Below are 18608 nucleotides of genomic sequence, written 5' to 3' on the forward strand. Positions count from 1 at the left end.
TTTCTCAAACCGTACGCCTGTTTGAATTTGGTCATCAAATCCTGAAAACCTGATGACGACTGTTAAATGTTAAGGTTGATTCATCCTCTGAGGATCATGAATGTGCTAACCACATTTCGTTGCTGTCCATCCAGTAAGATGTCAGTCATATCTAATTCTGCTTTCCAAGGAGTCTTAAAGGGGCAGTATGTAGATTTGAAGAAGAAATCCAAACTCAGAATTTCGTTACAATGATAATGAGTTAATAATAGAAACTCAGAAATAATTTACCATAACTTGATGAACAAGCTGTTCATAATAAGCCCCCCCAAGTTTGTTTCTTAACTTTGTTAAAAAATTAGTCAATGAGGATCTTTCTCTTCTGATTAACCTTGAAGTATCAATATATGAGAAAACAATAGGGGAGTATGACTAGTGCAGCTCAGGAAAACAGAAAAATACAAAAAAAACAAACACAAAACAGATTCTTTGGTTTACACTCTGTGCCCTAAATTGTCCTCTTTAACTGAGTTATCAGTCCTCAACCTCCCCTTGTGTACTGTGAGGGCAAACTGGAATGAATCAGTTCTTAAAGGCAACAAAAAACGAAACCTTTCAGAAGCAATCCATGTCCGTGTCATGCAAATTCAAGAAAAAGGCCCTTTGTTCGATGCACTCTGTTTTGCCATCTCACAGCCAGACACGGCTGTAGAAATCTCTCCTTCCTGTGTCTGCCTCCTGTTTTTCCTCATGAGATGAGAATGAAAAAAAATAAAATAAAATAGAGAAAGGCACAAAATGAAGGAGAGAGAGTGAGGGCGAGAGAGGAAAAAAAGAGTGCATCAATCAAGTAGCTTCTTACTGCCAACAATGAGCTCAGTCTCCTTGTTCCCTTTCATTAACTGGACTCCCTGGGTCTGGACAAGCTACCACAGTGTGACACAGTTTTTAAAAACAATTTATTTATTTGTTTCGGAGCGAGAGCATGACATATATATAATATATAAACACTGTCATTAAACATACTACTCTTTTCTGGCTGTAAAATAAATTTGATACATTTGACTTTGCACTGCAAGTCATGTCATGATACATAATCATACATTTACACATATAGATCTCTAAAAAAAACTAGTTTGTACTCATTTGCTTACCACAGGGTTCTTTATCTCGCTGCATTATTTTCAACAATGAACATGTTTTAGCTGCCTTTAGCCTGTAGCAGCCCACATATCAAGTTCTCATATTAGCATCAAGGCAGCAGTAAGCCCTTTGTTCAGAATATCAGTCAATGCTGGACTCGTCGTCTGAACCCTGGGATAAACAAAGTCGTCATCTGGGTTGAAAGCGAACTCTGAAATCCAGCACTGGCTCCGATCCCGCTTGTCTTTGGCTTACACACACACACACACACACACACACACACACACACACACACACACACACACACACACACACACACACACACACACCTATTAATCATATTATTAACACTGAAATCACACAAAAACTAGTCCCAGCATTTTCAAATTTAGCCATCAAAGGTTTCATTCATGAGAGCTCATTGATGTGTCAAAGCGTTACGGCCAAAATGATGATGCAAGGTTTACGTAACCTGTCAGGTAACACTGTCGCATTAATGTATAGCTAAAGACGTGTGGAAAGTTTTTTTTTTTCTTCTGAGCTGGAACATGAACCAGGCAGCCAGAGTTCGTTTTCCACCCATTTTTCATTTATAAACCCCAAATCTGTAATGTCTGCAAAACCAGCTGCTTTCAATGATTTATTTTCAAGGACACAAAGTCCTGAAAGTATCATCAGATTTGACACAGTCTAGATATAAAAAATATATTTATACATATATATGCTTATAAAATCTAATTGGAATGGACATGGGGATATAAATAAAAACTGAGCAATTTTCACATTTGAAGTACAAAAAACAAAACAAAATCAAATTTGGTTGAGAGAAAAAAACAAAACCAACCCCATAACATTCATTTTACATAAAAGTGCATCTGATTTTAAATCGATCTTTAAGTTAAGGCTTCTCAGTCAGGGATGTTTGGGTCAGACACACATGAACAGTAAGATCACTTCCAAATTAAGGCTTTTTAGGGTTCAGTTCACTTTCACATTCCAACTGATACCAAGTCCACATCGTCATATATTATCTGCCCCCTTTTTGGCACTTTGTCGACTGAGATACCTTTCTCCTCTGAAGAGCTGCAGGAGGAGGATGGCAGGTAGGAGGGCAGGTCACACTGAGGCAAAAGGGATGAATAATAATGGGAGGAGTCCACCCTCAGCTCCCTTGAGCACAGTTACATGTCATGATGGGTAGATTATTTGATTTGAATTCTTGGACTATACTGAATGCACTGATTCCTTTAGGAGAGCAATACTGGTAATGACAGTGGAAGGAGAGTTTTTTTCTTTAAGGAGAATCATTAAAAGTAATTGGAGCTGCAGTCCAAGTTTGTGCCTCTCATCTATTACAATTTCATACAGTCACAGAGAAAGTTATTCCTCAGTAGCTGTTGATCTTTAAGCTGAAGTTACCGCTGCTCTGAAGCTATTTCCAGAGTCTACAAAAACTCTTCTGCTGGCAAAAAAACTTAGCCTATCATCACAAAGTCAATGTTGATGGTGCACTGTAATGTCTATTGAATAATGACACCATCTGCTTGACAATAATTCCCTATAAACCCGGCTTTCACTACACAATTATGTCAGCCACTGGGCATGAAGTCACCCAGGAAAAGAAAAAGGTCAACTAGCATTCCAGTCAGGTCGGCAGCCTGGAACCATCTCTGTCTGCTCTCACATCTTCATTACACACTAAATGACTGAATGAAGTCATGTTTTTCTATCATGTGTTGATGTTAATTGCGACTCTAAAACGTTCCAGGTGTCTTTGCAAAAGTGGCGCAAACAATAACACCGCTTGGAAATGCTAGAGGGTAGGAGAGTTGAACACTTGATTGCAGCTTGAGAGACGTGTTAAAAATCTCTTTGTTGTGCAGTTGCCTGAATATCTATTAAATACCTGGAGGTCACCTGATTATCAACATTTACTTTTCAGACAAACTTCTTGGCACTGTGACTTTAATGTAACTGTAAAATATAAAAAGGTACAAACTGGGGCAACCAGCTTCCCTGCATCATGTTCTGTTGAGGGTGGTAATACATTTTCTATCTGTAAGATTACTTATTATGTTTTGATTCTGAAGGGCTGCAACCAAAACCGGACTTTGTTCCAATGGCTGAATTCTCCCTAAACACCAGTGCAGCTACTCCATGTGGCATCACTCAATCTCACACCATCGACACAAATGTGGAGTTTGAAAGGAAAAGTGCATCAAAACTAGCTTTTACCAAAGCTATGGTTTAAGGGTGGAGACTTCTACGTATAAAATACGTATGTGTGAGTAATGTGGAAAAATAAGGAGAACAATTCTGTCCATTTAATACTGCTGTGCATCAGGGGTGTTCAACATCAACATGAGCTTAAAGCCTGCTGTAGCTTAAAAAAAGGTTCAAACACTTCAGGGGCTTCCTCACATTTTTCATAACTGCTCACGCAGTGAACGTAAACACAGGAGAGGAAATTCTGTGAAGACACAACTGGTGTATGACTTGAATAATGCTGACTTTGGAGTGTGAGTATCTAAGAAGGCTTGAAGACTCAATCTGTGTTCTGTCTCCTCCCGGTGGAGACTCTTGTAAAGGCATGTACTGGCATCAGTTTTCAGGGCTTTGTTGAGTGCTGTTGTCAAACTGTGATTTGTCTGAAAGTCTTCTTGAAGAATCCGAAAGACGGCAGAGTGCTCAGTGCGTTAAACACTGATTTTGAGACTAGATCCATGTCCAGATTTCTGTCATGGATGGTTCAGAGGAAGCTACAGATACTGCTGAGGCTACTGTGCCACTTTGTGGATGAAGTTCAGACACCAGGCAGGTTTCAGCACAGAATCTGGGAGAAAGGATGTCTGAGTAGCTCCTCAGCACTGGGCCTGTGTTTGGCCTCCACAAAAATGCAGCTAATGAAGTCCCGTGCCTGGTCGGAGGTGTGCGAGGGCAGCAGTGGGTTGGTGGGCTGGGTGGCGATCTTGAATATCGCCGCCATGGCCTCGTATTCAGCCCATGGAGGCTTTTCTGTCAGCATCTCCACCACCGTACAACCAAGGCTCCTGTAAAAGACACGATTGTTTTTGCTTCAGCTTAATCTGCAATGGGGTCACATAACAAGTTGAAACAAATACCACATATTATGTCTCAGTTGCTTGACACTAAAGCTTGACAGGAATGTTTCCAGTGTAAACCTCCACACACACACAGGCAGCTGAGGGCCTCGTCTACCTGTCTGGGAGGCACAAGGAGCATTACTCCCCCTCCAGCCTGGGCTGAGAACCTGGAACATACCAACCTCTGTTACGACCTGTCTGACTGGCCCTCAGCCAATCACATCACTCGCCTGGCAGGTCACCACCCAATCAGATTGCGTAAGAGAATGTTGTCTGCTGTGCTGAGTGTGGTAGGAACTGGGTTACATACAGAGGCCTCAATTACTTTAATAAGTTTTTTCTTTGAGAGAACAGGTTCAGTCACTTTGTATGGAGGACCAAAATTGCCATAATTGAATAAATAAATACACCATTACATAATTGATTGAATGTGTCATTAATTAATCAAAATAACAATTCATTTCATGTAAAAAAAATAAACACATATAATTATTTCACTATTTATTTCATGGTCCTGTGTTGCAGCACCTCATGAATTTATTTTATCTGTCAAACTTGCCCATCAAAGTCAGTATATATGTATATTTAATTCACATCACACTGGATTCAAATTTTGGATGCTCCTAGCAATAATTTCAATAAAAACCATCCGGACTAATTGTGATGTAGCTCAAGCATGACATCCATCCCTAAGAAACCACCACTTCTTGTTGAACTGGGATCAATCTTTAAACTACAATGCTGTGTGTCTTACCAGACATCAGCCTTCCTGCCGTAGCCCTCTCCACTGATCACCTCCGGGCTCATCCAGTAGGGGGTGCCGGTCACAGAGCGGATGCCGGTGCCAGACATGCAGATGGTCTGCAGCCTCTTGCTGGCACCAAAATCTCCCAGCTTCACGTTGCCGGCTGAATCCCGCAGGATATTGGCGCCTGAGAGCAACAGTTGACATGGAACATGTACATATTTTATCCCACCAATCACTCTCCACAAACAGCTGTATTTAAAAACTCTGTCCAAACATTTATCAAGTGTCTCAACTGTATAATATTCAAGCCTCTGTAGTTTAACAGGGCTACCTTTGATATCCCTGTGTACGATCATGTTGCTGTGCAGGTAGGACATGCCCTCCAGGATCTGTCTTGTGTACTTCCGGGTCACATTTTCTGTCAGCGCTCCGTAGGCCTTCAGCTGGTCTTTGACCGAACCCTGAGAGGAGGAACGCAAGCATTAACTAAGTGGAACAACACAGAGACTGTGAACACATCCAGGGTAAAAGACTACTGATCGACCCAGTCACCAAAGGTCTGAGCTACGAACATCAGAGTCATGCTCAAATCTGGCATAAGTCGCTGTGTGAACTAAACTCAAAAACTAAACAAAGGATTAAAATGACCTTTGTTGCATTTGTGATTGCTTATGAAGGCCTTGTTTGCAAATGTATGCGATACCTGAATTGATTTTGGAAAGCAGACATTCAGAGGTGGCAAGAGAGATGAAAATGCCAGAAATGCAGCAGCCCTGAAATGCTCAACGATGAATTTGTGGAACTCAGGACCTTAGAGAAAAAAGGTCACTGTTTCCTCACACAGCACTCACAGAATTTCTTAAGTCACTGCCTAAGATCTGACATCAAGATCTCTCCTACAATTATTTACTTAAATCACTCAGTTTATCAAACATCAAAGCTCTTGAAAGATTATGGAAGTTGCTGAGACTCACCCCCGGCATGTACTCCATGAAAATAGTGAGGGTCTTCTCGTTGTGGTCCCTCAGACAGCCGTAATACTGAACTATGCGCTCGTGATGCAGATTTTTCAGCAACTGGATCTCGCACTCCAAAGCGCTGACCTCCTGCACAGAGACAAGTAGAAGTGGGGAAATTACACACCGAAGATTCAACTGAGCCCAATTAAACATTCAAGCTGTCATTTCTGAACGATGCATCTTTGTTGATTTGCTATTTTCGCTTGCAAATAAATGTGTGTGGTTTTTTTTAGACGTGGAGGAGCCCTGCGGGATGTCATATCTGTTACTGCTGGTGACAAACAAATGAACCTTGAGCACCGAGATAACAATCACGGATTTTTGACCGTACGTTGACTCTGCCAAAAGTGAAACCTTAAGCAGAAAGTAAACGAAAGCCGATAGCACAGTTCCCCAAAAGAAGTTCCTGTGTTTACTTCAGAGGATGAGGCCACAACCGAGGCAGAGAGACAGAGAGTGAGAGTGAATGAGAGAGAGACACAAGTCAGAGATGCACAGAAATAGAGACAATAAATAGAAACAACCGATTCACATCTGCCACAAGCAGGCAGCGGCAGTGTGCAGGGGTGATGGGAGGCCAAGGCAGCGCTGACCCATTACCCCCACCGCCAGCCACAACACGCGGCTCCTTTCAGATACAGGAAGTGACAGTGCATGTTTTCTCTGTGAAAGACAGGAAAACACATTAAAATGAGGAAGAGGGGAGTTCAGGGGGGAAAGAAAACCTCTTGAATACATTCCACCTCTTGTGTTTTGTTTTTTTTTCGAATTTCCTTCCTGCAGATTGATTATTTTGTTTCTGTGTCCATGAATAAAATAAGGATTGTGTGGTTTAACTCCTGACCTCTGATCAGATGTGTTTGTGAGATAGTTGATTCATTAATAATTAACAACCTGCATTCCAGCGTGATAGCCAGAACCGATTAACACGTATGAGGTCATTCTTGGCGCTTTTACAGCGTCGGAATTAATCAAAGCTCAGGTTTAAGAATTACCAAAAAGACTGAAATGTACATTTTGAAGCAGCTGGAGGTAGCATATCAGAACAATAGTGTGAAGCACTAGAAGGACAGGGTAAGTCACAAGACGACCAGGCATTCTGTCCCAGTGAAAACATTAAAAGCTGGACTATCCACGTTAGTGTCTCACCTTGCTGGTCTCTGGACTCTCAGGGTCAAACTGGACTTGCTTGGCAGCCAGCTCCCTCCCAGTATCCACATCGTAACACAGGTAAACCCGACCGAATGCTCCCTGGCCCAGTAGTTTTCCCCGTCGCCACGTCATGGGAGCACTGGGAGCTGAAAAAAAAACAAAAAAAAAACATTTAAAATACAGAAGATACCATTTCAATTATCACAGGAAGGAGATTTATTTCTGCCATCCAAACAGGGGAGGTGTATTTTTTATGGCCGTTTTGTTGATAGTTTCCTCTCGATCCAAACTCACACTTGTGTGCGACAGAACGCTCTTGGGGGCGGAGCCTGCCCTGAGCGTCAACCAGTTGCCAGCTGCCCAGACTCTCCTCGCTGCCGTTGAGCGACCGGCGTGAGGGCACCAGAGTGAACAGGTTCCCCTGGGGGCGACGAATTCGAGGAAATGTTCGACGGCCTGAAAGCACAGCAGAAAAGAGGCCAGCCGAGGTTAACATCTCATTACAAGGGAGTAAACAGCGCAAAGGGAGGACGTAGTGGATAAATGGAGAGAGGATACCAATCGTCTTACCTTCGCTGTGGTCTTTATGATGCAGGGAGACATGGTACCTTCGAGGATAGGTGCCCCCTTTCCCTGCTACCCTGTCATACACATGATTCTCCCTGTCTGTAAACAAATACCCAAAGGTGAAAGGTCAGCAGGATTACTCGCACACAGTTTAGCTCAGCTGCACAGTGAGTCACACAACATTCACGTGAGCTACTTTATTACACTCCCTTGAAACTTACACTCATGAAGAACTCAGCAGATATGAACTTGAATTGACTGTTCATGGTTGTTTTTGGGTTGAAACATGCATCTATAGAAATCTTCTACCATTACATAGGCTGTCACACTGCTTTATCCCATGAGAGGTGAGCGTGCTGCTCGAACACAATATTTCCCTCTGGACACTGAGAATGTTAAACATTGGAAGGAGCGTTTCTTGTGGATTGCTCTCACCTGAGAACTCCTGACGATTATCAGGGTAACTCTTGGCCCTGTGCATGCGCGACTTCCTCAGCGAGGGGCTGTGGGAGAGTTTAAGGAAGGAAAGAAGCGTGAGAGGCTTCCTTTTGGTGTTTACATTGAACATGTTACAGTTTTTCCAATTTTGCAAACGCCAATTATGGAAATGCAATGGAAAAACAGTGAAAACCGTCATGACTAGTAGGTTCCTGGCAGGCGGCGTCAACGATTAATGTTTTGAAAAGACTGTTCACCTGTCAGAGTTGCTGTCCAGAGACTGACAGCTTCCAGAGACAGAGTTTTCGGCACTGCTCCAGGGATCCAGCACCTGTACAGGGCACGATGGAAAATGAAGGTGTGTCTGCACATGTGACATCCATCCTTAAACTGAATTTCACATTTGAAAACTTGAAGAGGGGATAAACCCAGTGTATGCACTGGCAATTTACACCTGGCAATGGATAATGGTGTCAACAATGTTAATTACACTTCAATGAATGACCAAAACAACTTCAGAAATGAGAACAGGTCTTGATTCAAGCTTCAAGGAAAAGTTGTTTGTGAGATCAAATCGCAATAGCCTAAGATCATAAGCACACCACAAGATTTCTATTTTAAGGTGGATTTTCCCCCGTTAATAGCGAAGCGATGACTCACACACTGATCGCTGGTCTCAGGGATGAACTCCCCCTCACTGTTTATGCTGGTATATGAACCTTGGCGTGCGATCCTCTGCTGGCATTCAGGCACATAGCCAGGAGGCGGCGAGCTGCGCCCCGTGTTCTGAGAACCTGGGATTAGACAGCAGGTATGAGCATAAAGGAAACTTTAAATATATCATGGTCTTTACTTGCCTATGGACTGAATCTTTTGCATAATCAATTTAGCTCTTTATCTGTCCTGAAATCTATTTTATGCTTTCTGAGAATAAGTAGCACAAAAATGAGCTTTTGAGACCACAGTCATGCAACTCAAACACAAATCCATGCAGCAACTTTTGCAACACTGTTCAAAAGAACGTACATATTCAGCGGGGCCCTCTCTCCCTCCTGTGCCGTAAGTATAAAGAAAACAACAAACAAAAGTGCTGATTGCTTTCTGACTGAAAGGAGCAACAGTTGCGAGCTGGTTTTAATATTTATGGCCCGGTGCTCTCAAGCTCTCAAGCCCTCGGGTCCTCCTGCAGCCACTTCATCCACTGCTGCAGGGAAAATAAAGGATCCTAAACCAGGCCACTGGTTCAGCACACTAATAGCCTTCTGTAATCTGATTGGCTGCTGTCCAGCAAGAACCGTCTAGTGATGGTGAACAGGAAAAGGAAGAGGAGCCATTGCTAAAAGGGGAAGCCAAAGAAAGAAAAGCTAGAGAGAGAGAGCTAGAGAGAGGGTGACACGCAGGGAAACTGAGGTAGCGAAAAGTGGCAGTGGCCGAGTGCTATGACAGCAATCCAGACCCGAATATTAACACATTGTTGGGGTTTGATAAGAATAATCCAAAATGGTCTTTTGAATCAGTGTGTGAACTGATGTTAGAGAGAAGATTAGGCCGAACTTTGAATGACAGTAAAAGATACCGGTACCGGTTGATAGGTGGCGCCCCCTGGGCTCGGAGGATTGATACGCCGTGCTAACGTCTCCAGTGGACTGTGAGGACTTGATCCTCACCTGCTTACACGGCACGTGGTGGGACGGAGAGGAGGCCTGCAGGTGTAAAGAGGGAGGAAGAGAACAGGAGGGTCAAGCCATGCTTCAAAAAACACGACTGAACAGTCGCGTCATGTCAGCAGGACAGTCAGTGTGATGTAAACATAATGAGGAAATTAAGATTTTTCACAACATGGCTCTATGGTGAAGAAATGGCAGTGGTGCAATGCTACGCTGTGAATTCCCGGCTGTGACAGAGAGAGAGAGAAAGAGTGTGTGTGTCTCTTACATTGCTGTGCTCCTGAGTGAGCAGCAAGATCTTGATGCTCTTCATGTTGGAGCTCCGGTCCAGCAGGTCGATCGCCTTGTCCAGGTCATCCTGACCTCGCAGAGGGATGGACAACTGCCAGGACACAAGATAAACACACACGGAAATAAAACCCATATACCACGTATCACGTTTTGCAAGCAAAGGTTATATAGATGCAGATACAGATAGACCGACAGACAATAAAATGAAAGTCATCATTTCAAATATGGAAACACATACAGACACAGAATTGGCATCTGAGGACTTCTTGTTGAGGACAGAGTGAATGGGGAAACACTGGTTTTGATGAAGCACAAGAGCCTCCACTTTACCTCATTGTTCATATAATGCAGGTCCAGCTGCTGGCCAAAAACGGCCTTAACTTTCTGCTGGATTTCCTCGAACTGCACAGGTCGTCCAAACATCAGGATCCTGCACATCAAAAAAGCAAGAAATCACGCAGACAGACGGATTAGGAGAGATTTGTAGCGGCTGCGAAGGAAACTTCTTCTGAGTTACATGCACACGTGCAAGCAAAATCCACAAAAGCTGCTCTTTTTGGTGCGTGCAGATTCCTCTAAGTGCACCTTGCATATTTGTGGTTTGTGCTGGCAGCCACAGACAAACCACAGTCCTTTCCCCCTTCCATTCTCCAGCTCACATACCAGTCTGGATTAAGTACTGGAGTGTGTGTTTGACTCTGAGATGTGCTCTTTCTCATGAACTGGAACATGTGACATGAACAGCATGCCTGACTGAGTGTGTTTATGTCTCTGTGTGAGTTAATGCTCTCTCTCAATTGTATGTAGAGATGTGCATATACACTGAACATACAAATGCCACGTTGAAAATATGTGAAACAACAAACGAAAATGGTCCAAACAAGTCTTATTTATCTCACTGAAATGCTGTTTTCTCAATGATTGTCTTAAATGAAGAGTAATGAGATATGTTGAGTTTTCACAGTGTATGCATGTTAAACGCCAACACACACACACCATGCATCTAAAAAAAAAAAAAAAAGCCCAAAGTAAACTCACCTCCTCTCTCCTGAGAACTCAAACTTTATCCTGACATCATCCTGAGACAAAAAAGAAACAGAGAGGTCAGAGAGTGAACAGATAAGATCATCTAAGTGCAACTAACAAAACTAACGGACAATCACGACTGTAAGAGATGTGATTTTCCTGTCAGAAAAGACTTAACTGACACGCACATTACAGGATTGTTCGAAGACATATCACTCTCCTCTGCACAGCCTCCATTGCTACGTATCATTTGTGAAAACCCGCTTCCACTCATGTCCAACATAAGTTACTGAGGTGGGAAAATGGTGGAGACTGTCTTTCCCGAGGGGGCAATCTCTGGTTTTAAGCAAACACTGCACTGCACATGAGTTGTCCACTTTAACTATTCTCCGCGGCTGCAGCTGCGGTAGAAAAGCGAGGGTGGGTGGGCTCACTGGCTGCTTTTCCACATGAGCAGAATATATTTATAGTGTAGAAGTTAAAAAATAACTGAATTTAATACATTTCAGATGCAGCAGAGTAGTGGGTGGCTATCTTGGGAATCCATCTGTCATTTTGCTAAATTAGCTATCTGTGTGGGCCGCGGGAAATACTGAAAGGAACAAGAATATATTTATATACCTGCAAGGGTGATACCCAGTGGCAAGGTTTTTTTAAGTAGCAGTGGTCTGAATTTTGATTTTACAGTCAACAGACCCTTAGTCATGAGGAAAAACATTATTTTTTCTAAGCGCTGTCAGGCCCTCCTGCCTTCTAGATCCAGTGTCTCAACACGAATGTTTAGTTTTCCCCAACAGTGTTGTAACTGTGTGCTAAAGGACAGTTGAAGATTAATGCCCACACGCCTGGCTACATTGCCTCTCCAGAACCACACGCGAACCACCTTTCATGTATGTGAATTTAAGAAAACGTCCGTAAAATGTGTGTTTTACATGTGTGACCAAGATGTTGGAGCTCACAGCTAAATCCGAGAATATTTCAATGTAACTGAGCACTGCGACTTATGTAAAGCCTGGATAATATCATGAAGTGTTACCCTGTCACTCAGCACCAATTCCGTTATTGCTGGGTTTAAATCCTGGTTCATGAGGACAACTTTACACGCCACTATACCGCACCTGTCTGTTGGCCTGGGCCAGTGCCTTGGGTTTGCCGCTGTCATATGGTAACACAGGCTGGCGCCGCGTCATCTGGAGGGCAACCAGGTCCTTCATTATAGAGTGGAGCGCCTGTCTCTCATCTGAAGAGGATAATGGATTGGGGGAAAATGCACAGTTAGAATGTGTATTGGAAAACTGATGCGTGTGTGTGTGTGTGTGTGACAGAAAGAGAGAGATATGAGTCCCTTGCACTTTCAGTGCTGCACCAAAAGGTGTGTGCGGACAATTAGTCGGTCAATTTTAACGATAGCCATATGGAGACTATCCTGTGACAGAGTATTAGAGGCAGGGAAGGACTGCAGTGTTTTTGATATGCCTATTCCCATGTTTGATCTCAGGGCAAGCGCTGCCTCGGCTGGACTAGCTCACGAAGAGAAAATATTCTCCTTGTGTAGCTTGGACAGACATCATACAGCCCCGGGGCAGCGGAGAGAACCAGACCCCCATCTCCATATAACCAATCCTTCACCCGACAGTGTCTGGGGCAGCAGCTAGAACAGGCTTTGGCCTCAGGGATGTTGTTTGGTGTGAGTGTGTTTCCCTCTGAAAAGCCTGTCTTACATCAGAAATTAAAAGACTTACTCATTGTGGCGATGTTTGTGTGCGAGGTCTACAAACCGGTCTTCAGAAACAAACCAGCCACAGCCTGCAGTGATAAAAACAGAAATTAGTCAGTGGCCAGAAAGGCGTCTAATTACTGAGATTTTGTTCATTTTTTTTTTTTGCATGGAGAACAGAGCAAAAGGATGTGAGACGTTAAATCAGACATAGGACCGAGGTTATCGCCCGGTCTCACAAAACTTCAGCATGCAAGTGACTCCAAGTCCATAAAACAGCTCAGTGATGAGGAGGAAGAAAAATCACAGTATGAAACCTGAAGGCTGCACTGCACCGTTACTATAGTGGATGTAGGTAATTAAATGACATGGCAGAGTGTTTTAATGTGACAATAAACAGAGAGCCTAATTTTCATTTAGAGCACAGCCCCTTTCTCATGCATAATTCCTTACACACATGTGAAAAATGTAACCTAAGCCTTGCAGAACGCAGACGTAAAGATTTCTGTGACTGGAGGCCAGAGTGAATGAGAAAGTGTGCAGTGCATGCGAGAATGTGTGTTGTGTGTTTTGCCCATGAGAAAGAACGACAATTGGAAACGGCTGAAAATTCGAGCTGGCCTGGCAGCGATCGGTCTGGCACAGTTCATATGGGAAAAGTGTTTTTTACGGGGAGTTTTCTGCCATTTTAAACATCTTCCAGCTTTAAGCTTCTCTGATTGCACGAGCTGCAAAGCCCCAACTCAGCTGTGTTATAACTCTTCTGTTGATGTTAACAGGGCAATATTATCCGGCCTGTTCAAGGCGTCAACAGCATTATAAACTGAGGCATTTCCTTCAATGGAGAGGGTTTCCCTCGAATTTGTACCAATAAACCAGTGAATTAAAATAGTTTCAACAAAGGAATACACACACTTAGTTTTCACAATTACAGTAGACTTTTAACAAAAGCATAAAATGGGTAACAAAACCAAAAGACAATAAGAGAGTTGATTAAAATAAACTATCTTTACCAGGAATTCACTGATCTTTTGCTCTTTTGGTTCCTGGTAGATCATTTAATGTGCACTAACTTTAAGCCAGGGGTTTGTTGTGGGTGGAAAGCAGATAATGCAGCCCATTATGACTCAATGAATGCAGCTGACATTGATAAAGAGCCTGTACACAGAGTGGATCTTTCACATCTGGCGACATGTACAATGTACCATGTCAACACAGAGCTTGCTTCACCTTGCTCAAATATATCCTGCAGCCAGTGAACCCATGTGTATTGCTTCTGTGGTAAGGTGCCTGGCAAGCCTATAGAACTATTGACCTGTTTGTTTAACGATATAACCGGGACCAAAAAATAACCAAACAAAAAACACAAAAAAAGGATAGAGAAACACCAGACACCGAGATGAACACAGGAGGTTGCAAGGCCGTCTGAGAATAAAACTCTGAAGCGGGAAACTATTTCCGCATACAAAAAAGGGCAGCAGCGGCACCTGGGGCAACTCATTGACTCTGTGGATTTCTGGGTAATAATCACCCACAGGAATGCCGGGCATGTCCGTCTGCGGTTGGCGGACCGTTGCCACGTTGCTTTCAAGCTCCTGCCACTCTCGTGTTCCCGTGCCAGCAGAGTAGGTGCCAAGGAGTTTTGTCCTTCAGCCCCTTCAAACTTCACGCTTATGCGATTTTTATTCCCTTTTAAATAGCACAGAGTTTATGAGCTGTGCAAATCCCCCACAAGTTGCGTGGATGCGCAGTCATTTGAGGACAGTCCATTAGCTCCACTCTGCCAACAAAATGTTCACCAGAGATAACAGAGGAGGGTCTGGAGAGAAAAGGATCAAAATTGTGTAACTCAAGGGGTCAACAACACAACAAGTCACCTCTGTGTTTATTCCTCAAGCTACCCCGCTTCTCTCTCCTGCTTCTGCTGATTTTAATTACCTCCCAGGCGGAATGCAGGGAATTCAGCGGAGAAGGAGGCTGCGCTCTACCAGTCCAGTCAGCTGTGCCCGCTTTATTTTCCTTGTATCACATTTCCAGGACTAGCAGGATTTACATGGATTTTCCTCCCCCCCTCTCCTCTGTCTGCTTCAAGAGGTGTTTAGTCTGAGGCTGTTTTTCCCAGCCACAGTTCGTACTCTGTCTTTGGCCGGTGATGCATCTGGACTTAGTGCCTCGCAGCAAAATCCCCTGGCCTGATGTGTCTCCTGTCTCAGGTGCACATGTGTTTTCGGGTTCAGAGAAACCCACCACATTTGAATATTGCAATCTCGACAAGTCTGCTAGTGCTTTCCTTGGCTAGAGTTTCAAATGCTCTTTGTAGTGTTTTAAAGGGACAGTTCACCTTAAAAATACCTTAAGTGCTATTTCTTCATCCAGACAGTTGTGGTGTGAGTTGTCGAACATAGGCCTTAAAGCTTAATAGCAATGCCCCTGTGCAGAAATCATGACTTGGTTACTCAAGATAATCCACAGACCTGTTATGAGCTGGTTCACATAGAAAGTATTTTCTTTTTTCATGTCACCAAGCAGAAGGAAGCATGTGACTGCTCATGGACAGCTAACGTTACAGCTCAGCTGAGGAGGATGCAATCGATGTTTACACCCCGCGCCATCATGACTCTCTTGTCTATGAGTAGATGCAGGCTTCCTTTGGCACAGTGATATGGTTGGTGGGTGTAGTTTAGTAGAAAGTAAATAGTTCCTATATGAAACTGCTCTCAACAAGGTCTGTGGATCTTGCTACACACTCCATTATGTCTCCCATTACCATCACTTCATCTTTCTGAATAATAGTGGTATTTGCATGGTCACACAGTTATATAACATTTTCACATTGCAGATGAGTAATCCATCTATTTCAAATATCGATCCAGCAGAAATGTAAGGTGCTGAGGGAACACAACACCAAGCAAGTGTGCAGTGTGATAAGTAGATCAAAAAGTCACATATCTAAGCATTGAGTCACTGGTGATAACACGGCCTCTCCAGATATTAATATAGTGTATTATAGTGTGGTATGATGGTCACAATAAAATGTGTGTAATCTTTATTTCTTCCATTACCACAAAACAGCCACATGAAAACATCAGAATATTATTATTATTGTAAACACAGCTGTCGCCCTGGCCTATACCTTCAATCGGTATCAGCTGACTAACACAGATGTGATGATTTTTCTCTTCAGCCAAACTCTTCAGGTCTATGCATTATACCGGTAGCGTTTTCGTTCCAAATCTTCTTATTGATCGACTAGGTTTGTTCTTCAAGCAAATGCATCCCTATACATTGAGAGAGTAACATCTGAGTTTATATACTTTAAAACAAAATCAAGTGCAGTCTTATATCTCACATTTTTTCCTACATATCAACCCAATGATGTGCTGGTTACCAGGTGGACTAATCGAATTTACTGTTCCACAGTGTTACCTAAAATACCTCATCAGTTTGGTCAGCCATTCTCAATTACTTAGTCATACAAGCATACCAGAATGCAGGCCCACTGCCCGGACGATAACAGTGGTGTGACTCAAGATGGCAACTAGCTGCCAGTCCCAATGTAGTACACTGCTACATATGGTGCATCAAAAAATGTAGATTATCATGGAAAAGTTAATTGTTTTCTGTAATGAAAATCATAAAGGGACACTTTCATATATTCTAGGTGCACATAAAGTGAAATATTTCAAGCCTTTTCTTGTTTTAAGTTTGATCACGCTTACAGATAATGAAAATCAAAAATCCAGTACCTCGAAATATTAGAATACTACATAAGACCATTACAAAAAAAGTTTTCCAACCTTCTGTATGCACCCATATCACAATATCCCTAACTCCTTTTGAGCATTGTGTATTTTACTTTCTACTTTGAGGCCAACAAAATAAATGAGTTATGTGTTATGGGAAAATTAAAATTAATATTACATTGTTTTTATAGTAAAAACACATTCACATACTTTGTTTTTAGTATCTTGGTTCTGAAAATTCTGTTTTCAATCAGAGGAGAACACCACAGCACAACCAGCTCATCATATACCTGTCGCTCCTGTCACGTGCACATCACACAGCGCTCACCTGTCGCCTTGACAACCTCGGTAGGGACAAGCCCGGGCTTCTCCCCCGCGTGCGGCCGGCCGGTCACCGGTGTCTCGAGGCAGAGATGACGCAGTAGGTCGTTCCGTTGCTCACGTCCATCGGTGCCCTCCGTCACACCGACACACCGGGGAGCGTGTGTGAGTGTGGGGGCGCCATGGCGGGCCTGACCCACCACCCCCCACCCCCTCAGGTATCAGGGGCTCTTCTTCTTCAACGGAAAAACGAAAGCACACACACACTAATAGATACTTTCCGAGCTGAAAAAAAAACAAAACAAAAAAACGACCCCGGTCACATCAGACAGCTGTGAGGTTTGACGAGAAAATGTTCCGATGGAAAAGCTCACATCAGGCTGCTCCAGCTGTGGCCCACAGACAAACTTCTGCTCTGCTGCAGCTCCGGATCTCTGGAAAAAACTCACGTTTCCAAAACATTTTCAGAGGTCACACTCGACATCAACTCTCTGAGGCATGCGGGAGCCCATGTCCGTGTGTTATAGGAACAAAAAAAACCCTACCAAACAAGGTGCAACAATAACGGCATGGCCTGTATAAAATCCATTTGTGAGTATGAGCTCGCCAGAGGAAAAGACCGAACGATTTCCGTGATTTTTTTTTTTTTTGATGGCCTCTGTTCTTGCAAAGTTTGCAGATTTTTCCTCACTGTGTTGCCAGGTTGGAGTCCAAAATGGTAACCCTGGAGATATCTTTACTTGTACGAGTGCCCTGCAGATAACGGCATCGCATGGCAACTTGAATATGGATCTTAAACATAACAGCAGAAGACTACATGCAGGCCGATCTCCGGCCTGTGACAAGACAAAAGTGCAGGGGAATTTGATTCAGTGCGCGATATGATGGGGTTCACACATGACGCAAAAACTGGCTTATATGAAACTGTCTGTGAAAAAAACACAACCTGCATACGTTTTAATAAGCACATAAAGTCGATATGTTGTGTTATGTTAGGCGAAGACAAGTTGGAGCATCGATGTTTACAATCCTAACATTACGGTTCCTGGAGAATTCATGTGATATCCACAAAACGCAGTCTTCTCCAACGTCAGAGTCCACCGTCCACCGGGCTGTCGTGCGTGTTTTCCGTGGCCGATCGCGGTCCACAAACTTTGCCCCAACCAAAACAAAGTGAGAAATAATCTTCAGCCGAATGCGTCAAACTTCCTGACAGAAAAACATAACGCCACCGGAACCCGCTTTTTATGCCTCCGACGAGCCGTGGAAGCTGTCCTCCAGGGTCGCGTCCATGTTTCCACAAACGCTCGACTGCTCTTCGTCCACACGTAGGTAATAACACGGATTTATTCCCAGGGGGATTTCTGATTACCAAACTATCTAAAGTAGCGCTGTGCAGCTGCGGGGACGCGCTGTTACTCGGTCGAAGTCTTACTGCGGGAGCGCGCACTGTATTATTAATGGGCGGAGCAACTGTGACGTAGTTCAGGCTCATGCTGCCTTCAAGACAATAGGAAAATTGGATTGCGATGGTGGACGGAGTGTTCATAGCCAATTTTACCACGCTGTAAAAAATACTTTATTACAAGTAAGGTTGATATGATCGGGAACATTCACATCCACTTATGTACACTGTATATTTAGAACAAAGTATTTGGTCATGTTTTAACAGTCCTCAGTTCAAGAAAACATC

General features: G+C 43.3%; 1 protein-coding gene across 2 annotated transcripts; it reads right to left on the reverse strand.

The window, feature by feature from the left end:
• Nucleotides 1-1108: 1108 nt before the first annotated feature.
• map3k3 (mitogen-activated protein kinase kinase kinase 3) lies at nt 1109-18348 on the reverse strand. 2 transcript variants are annotated; one of them, XM_037089159.1, is made up of 18 exons: nt 17290-18348; nt 16923-17200; nt 12877-12940; nt 12253-12374; nt 11147-11187; nt 10439-10538; nt 10086-10199; nt 9733-9853; nt 8811-8944; nt 8408-8481; nt 8148-8215; nt 7716-7811; nt 7440-7601; nt 7143-7291; nt 5949-6080; nt 5306-5435; nt 4981-5158; nt 1109-4172 (listed from the first exon to the last, which is right to left on the reverse strand). In XM_037089159.1, exons 3-18 carry the CDS (start codon nt 12878-12880, stop codon nt 3944-3946), a joined length of 1854 nt encoding a protein of 617 aa, XP_036945054.1. In that variant the 5' UTR covers nt 12881-12940; nt 16923-17200; nt 17290-18348; the 3' UTR covers nt 1109-3943. The 2 variants fall into 2 exon arrangements, with proteins under 2 accessions (XP_036945054.1, XP_036945053.1); XM_037089158.1 differs by having other exon boundaries at nt 16923-18348.
• Between the last annotated feature and the right edge of the window lie 260 nt (nt 18349-18608).

This window comes from Acanthopagrus latus, chromosome 23 (assembly GCF_904848185.1).
Source record: "Acanthopagrus latus isolate v.2019 chromosome 23, fAcaLat1.1, whole genome shotgun sequence".
NCBI classification, from domain to species: domain Eukaryota; kingdom Metazoa; phylum Chordata; class Actinopteri; order Spariformes; family Sparidae; genus Acanthopagrus; species Acanthopagrus latus.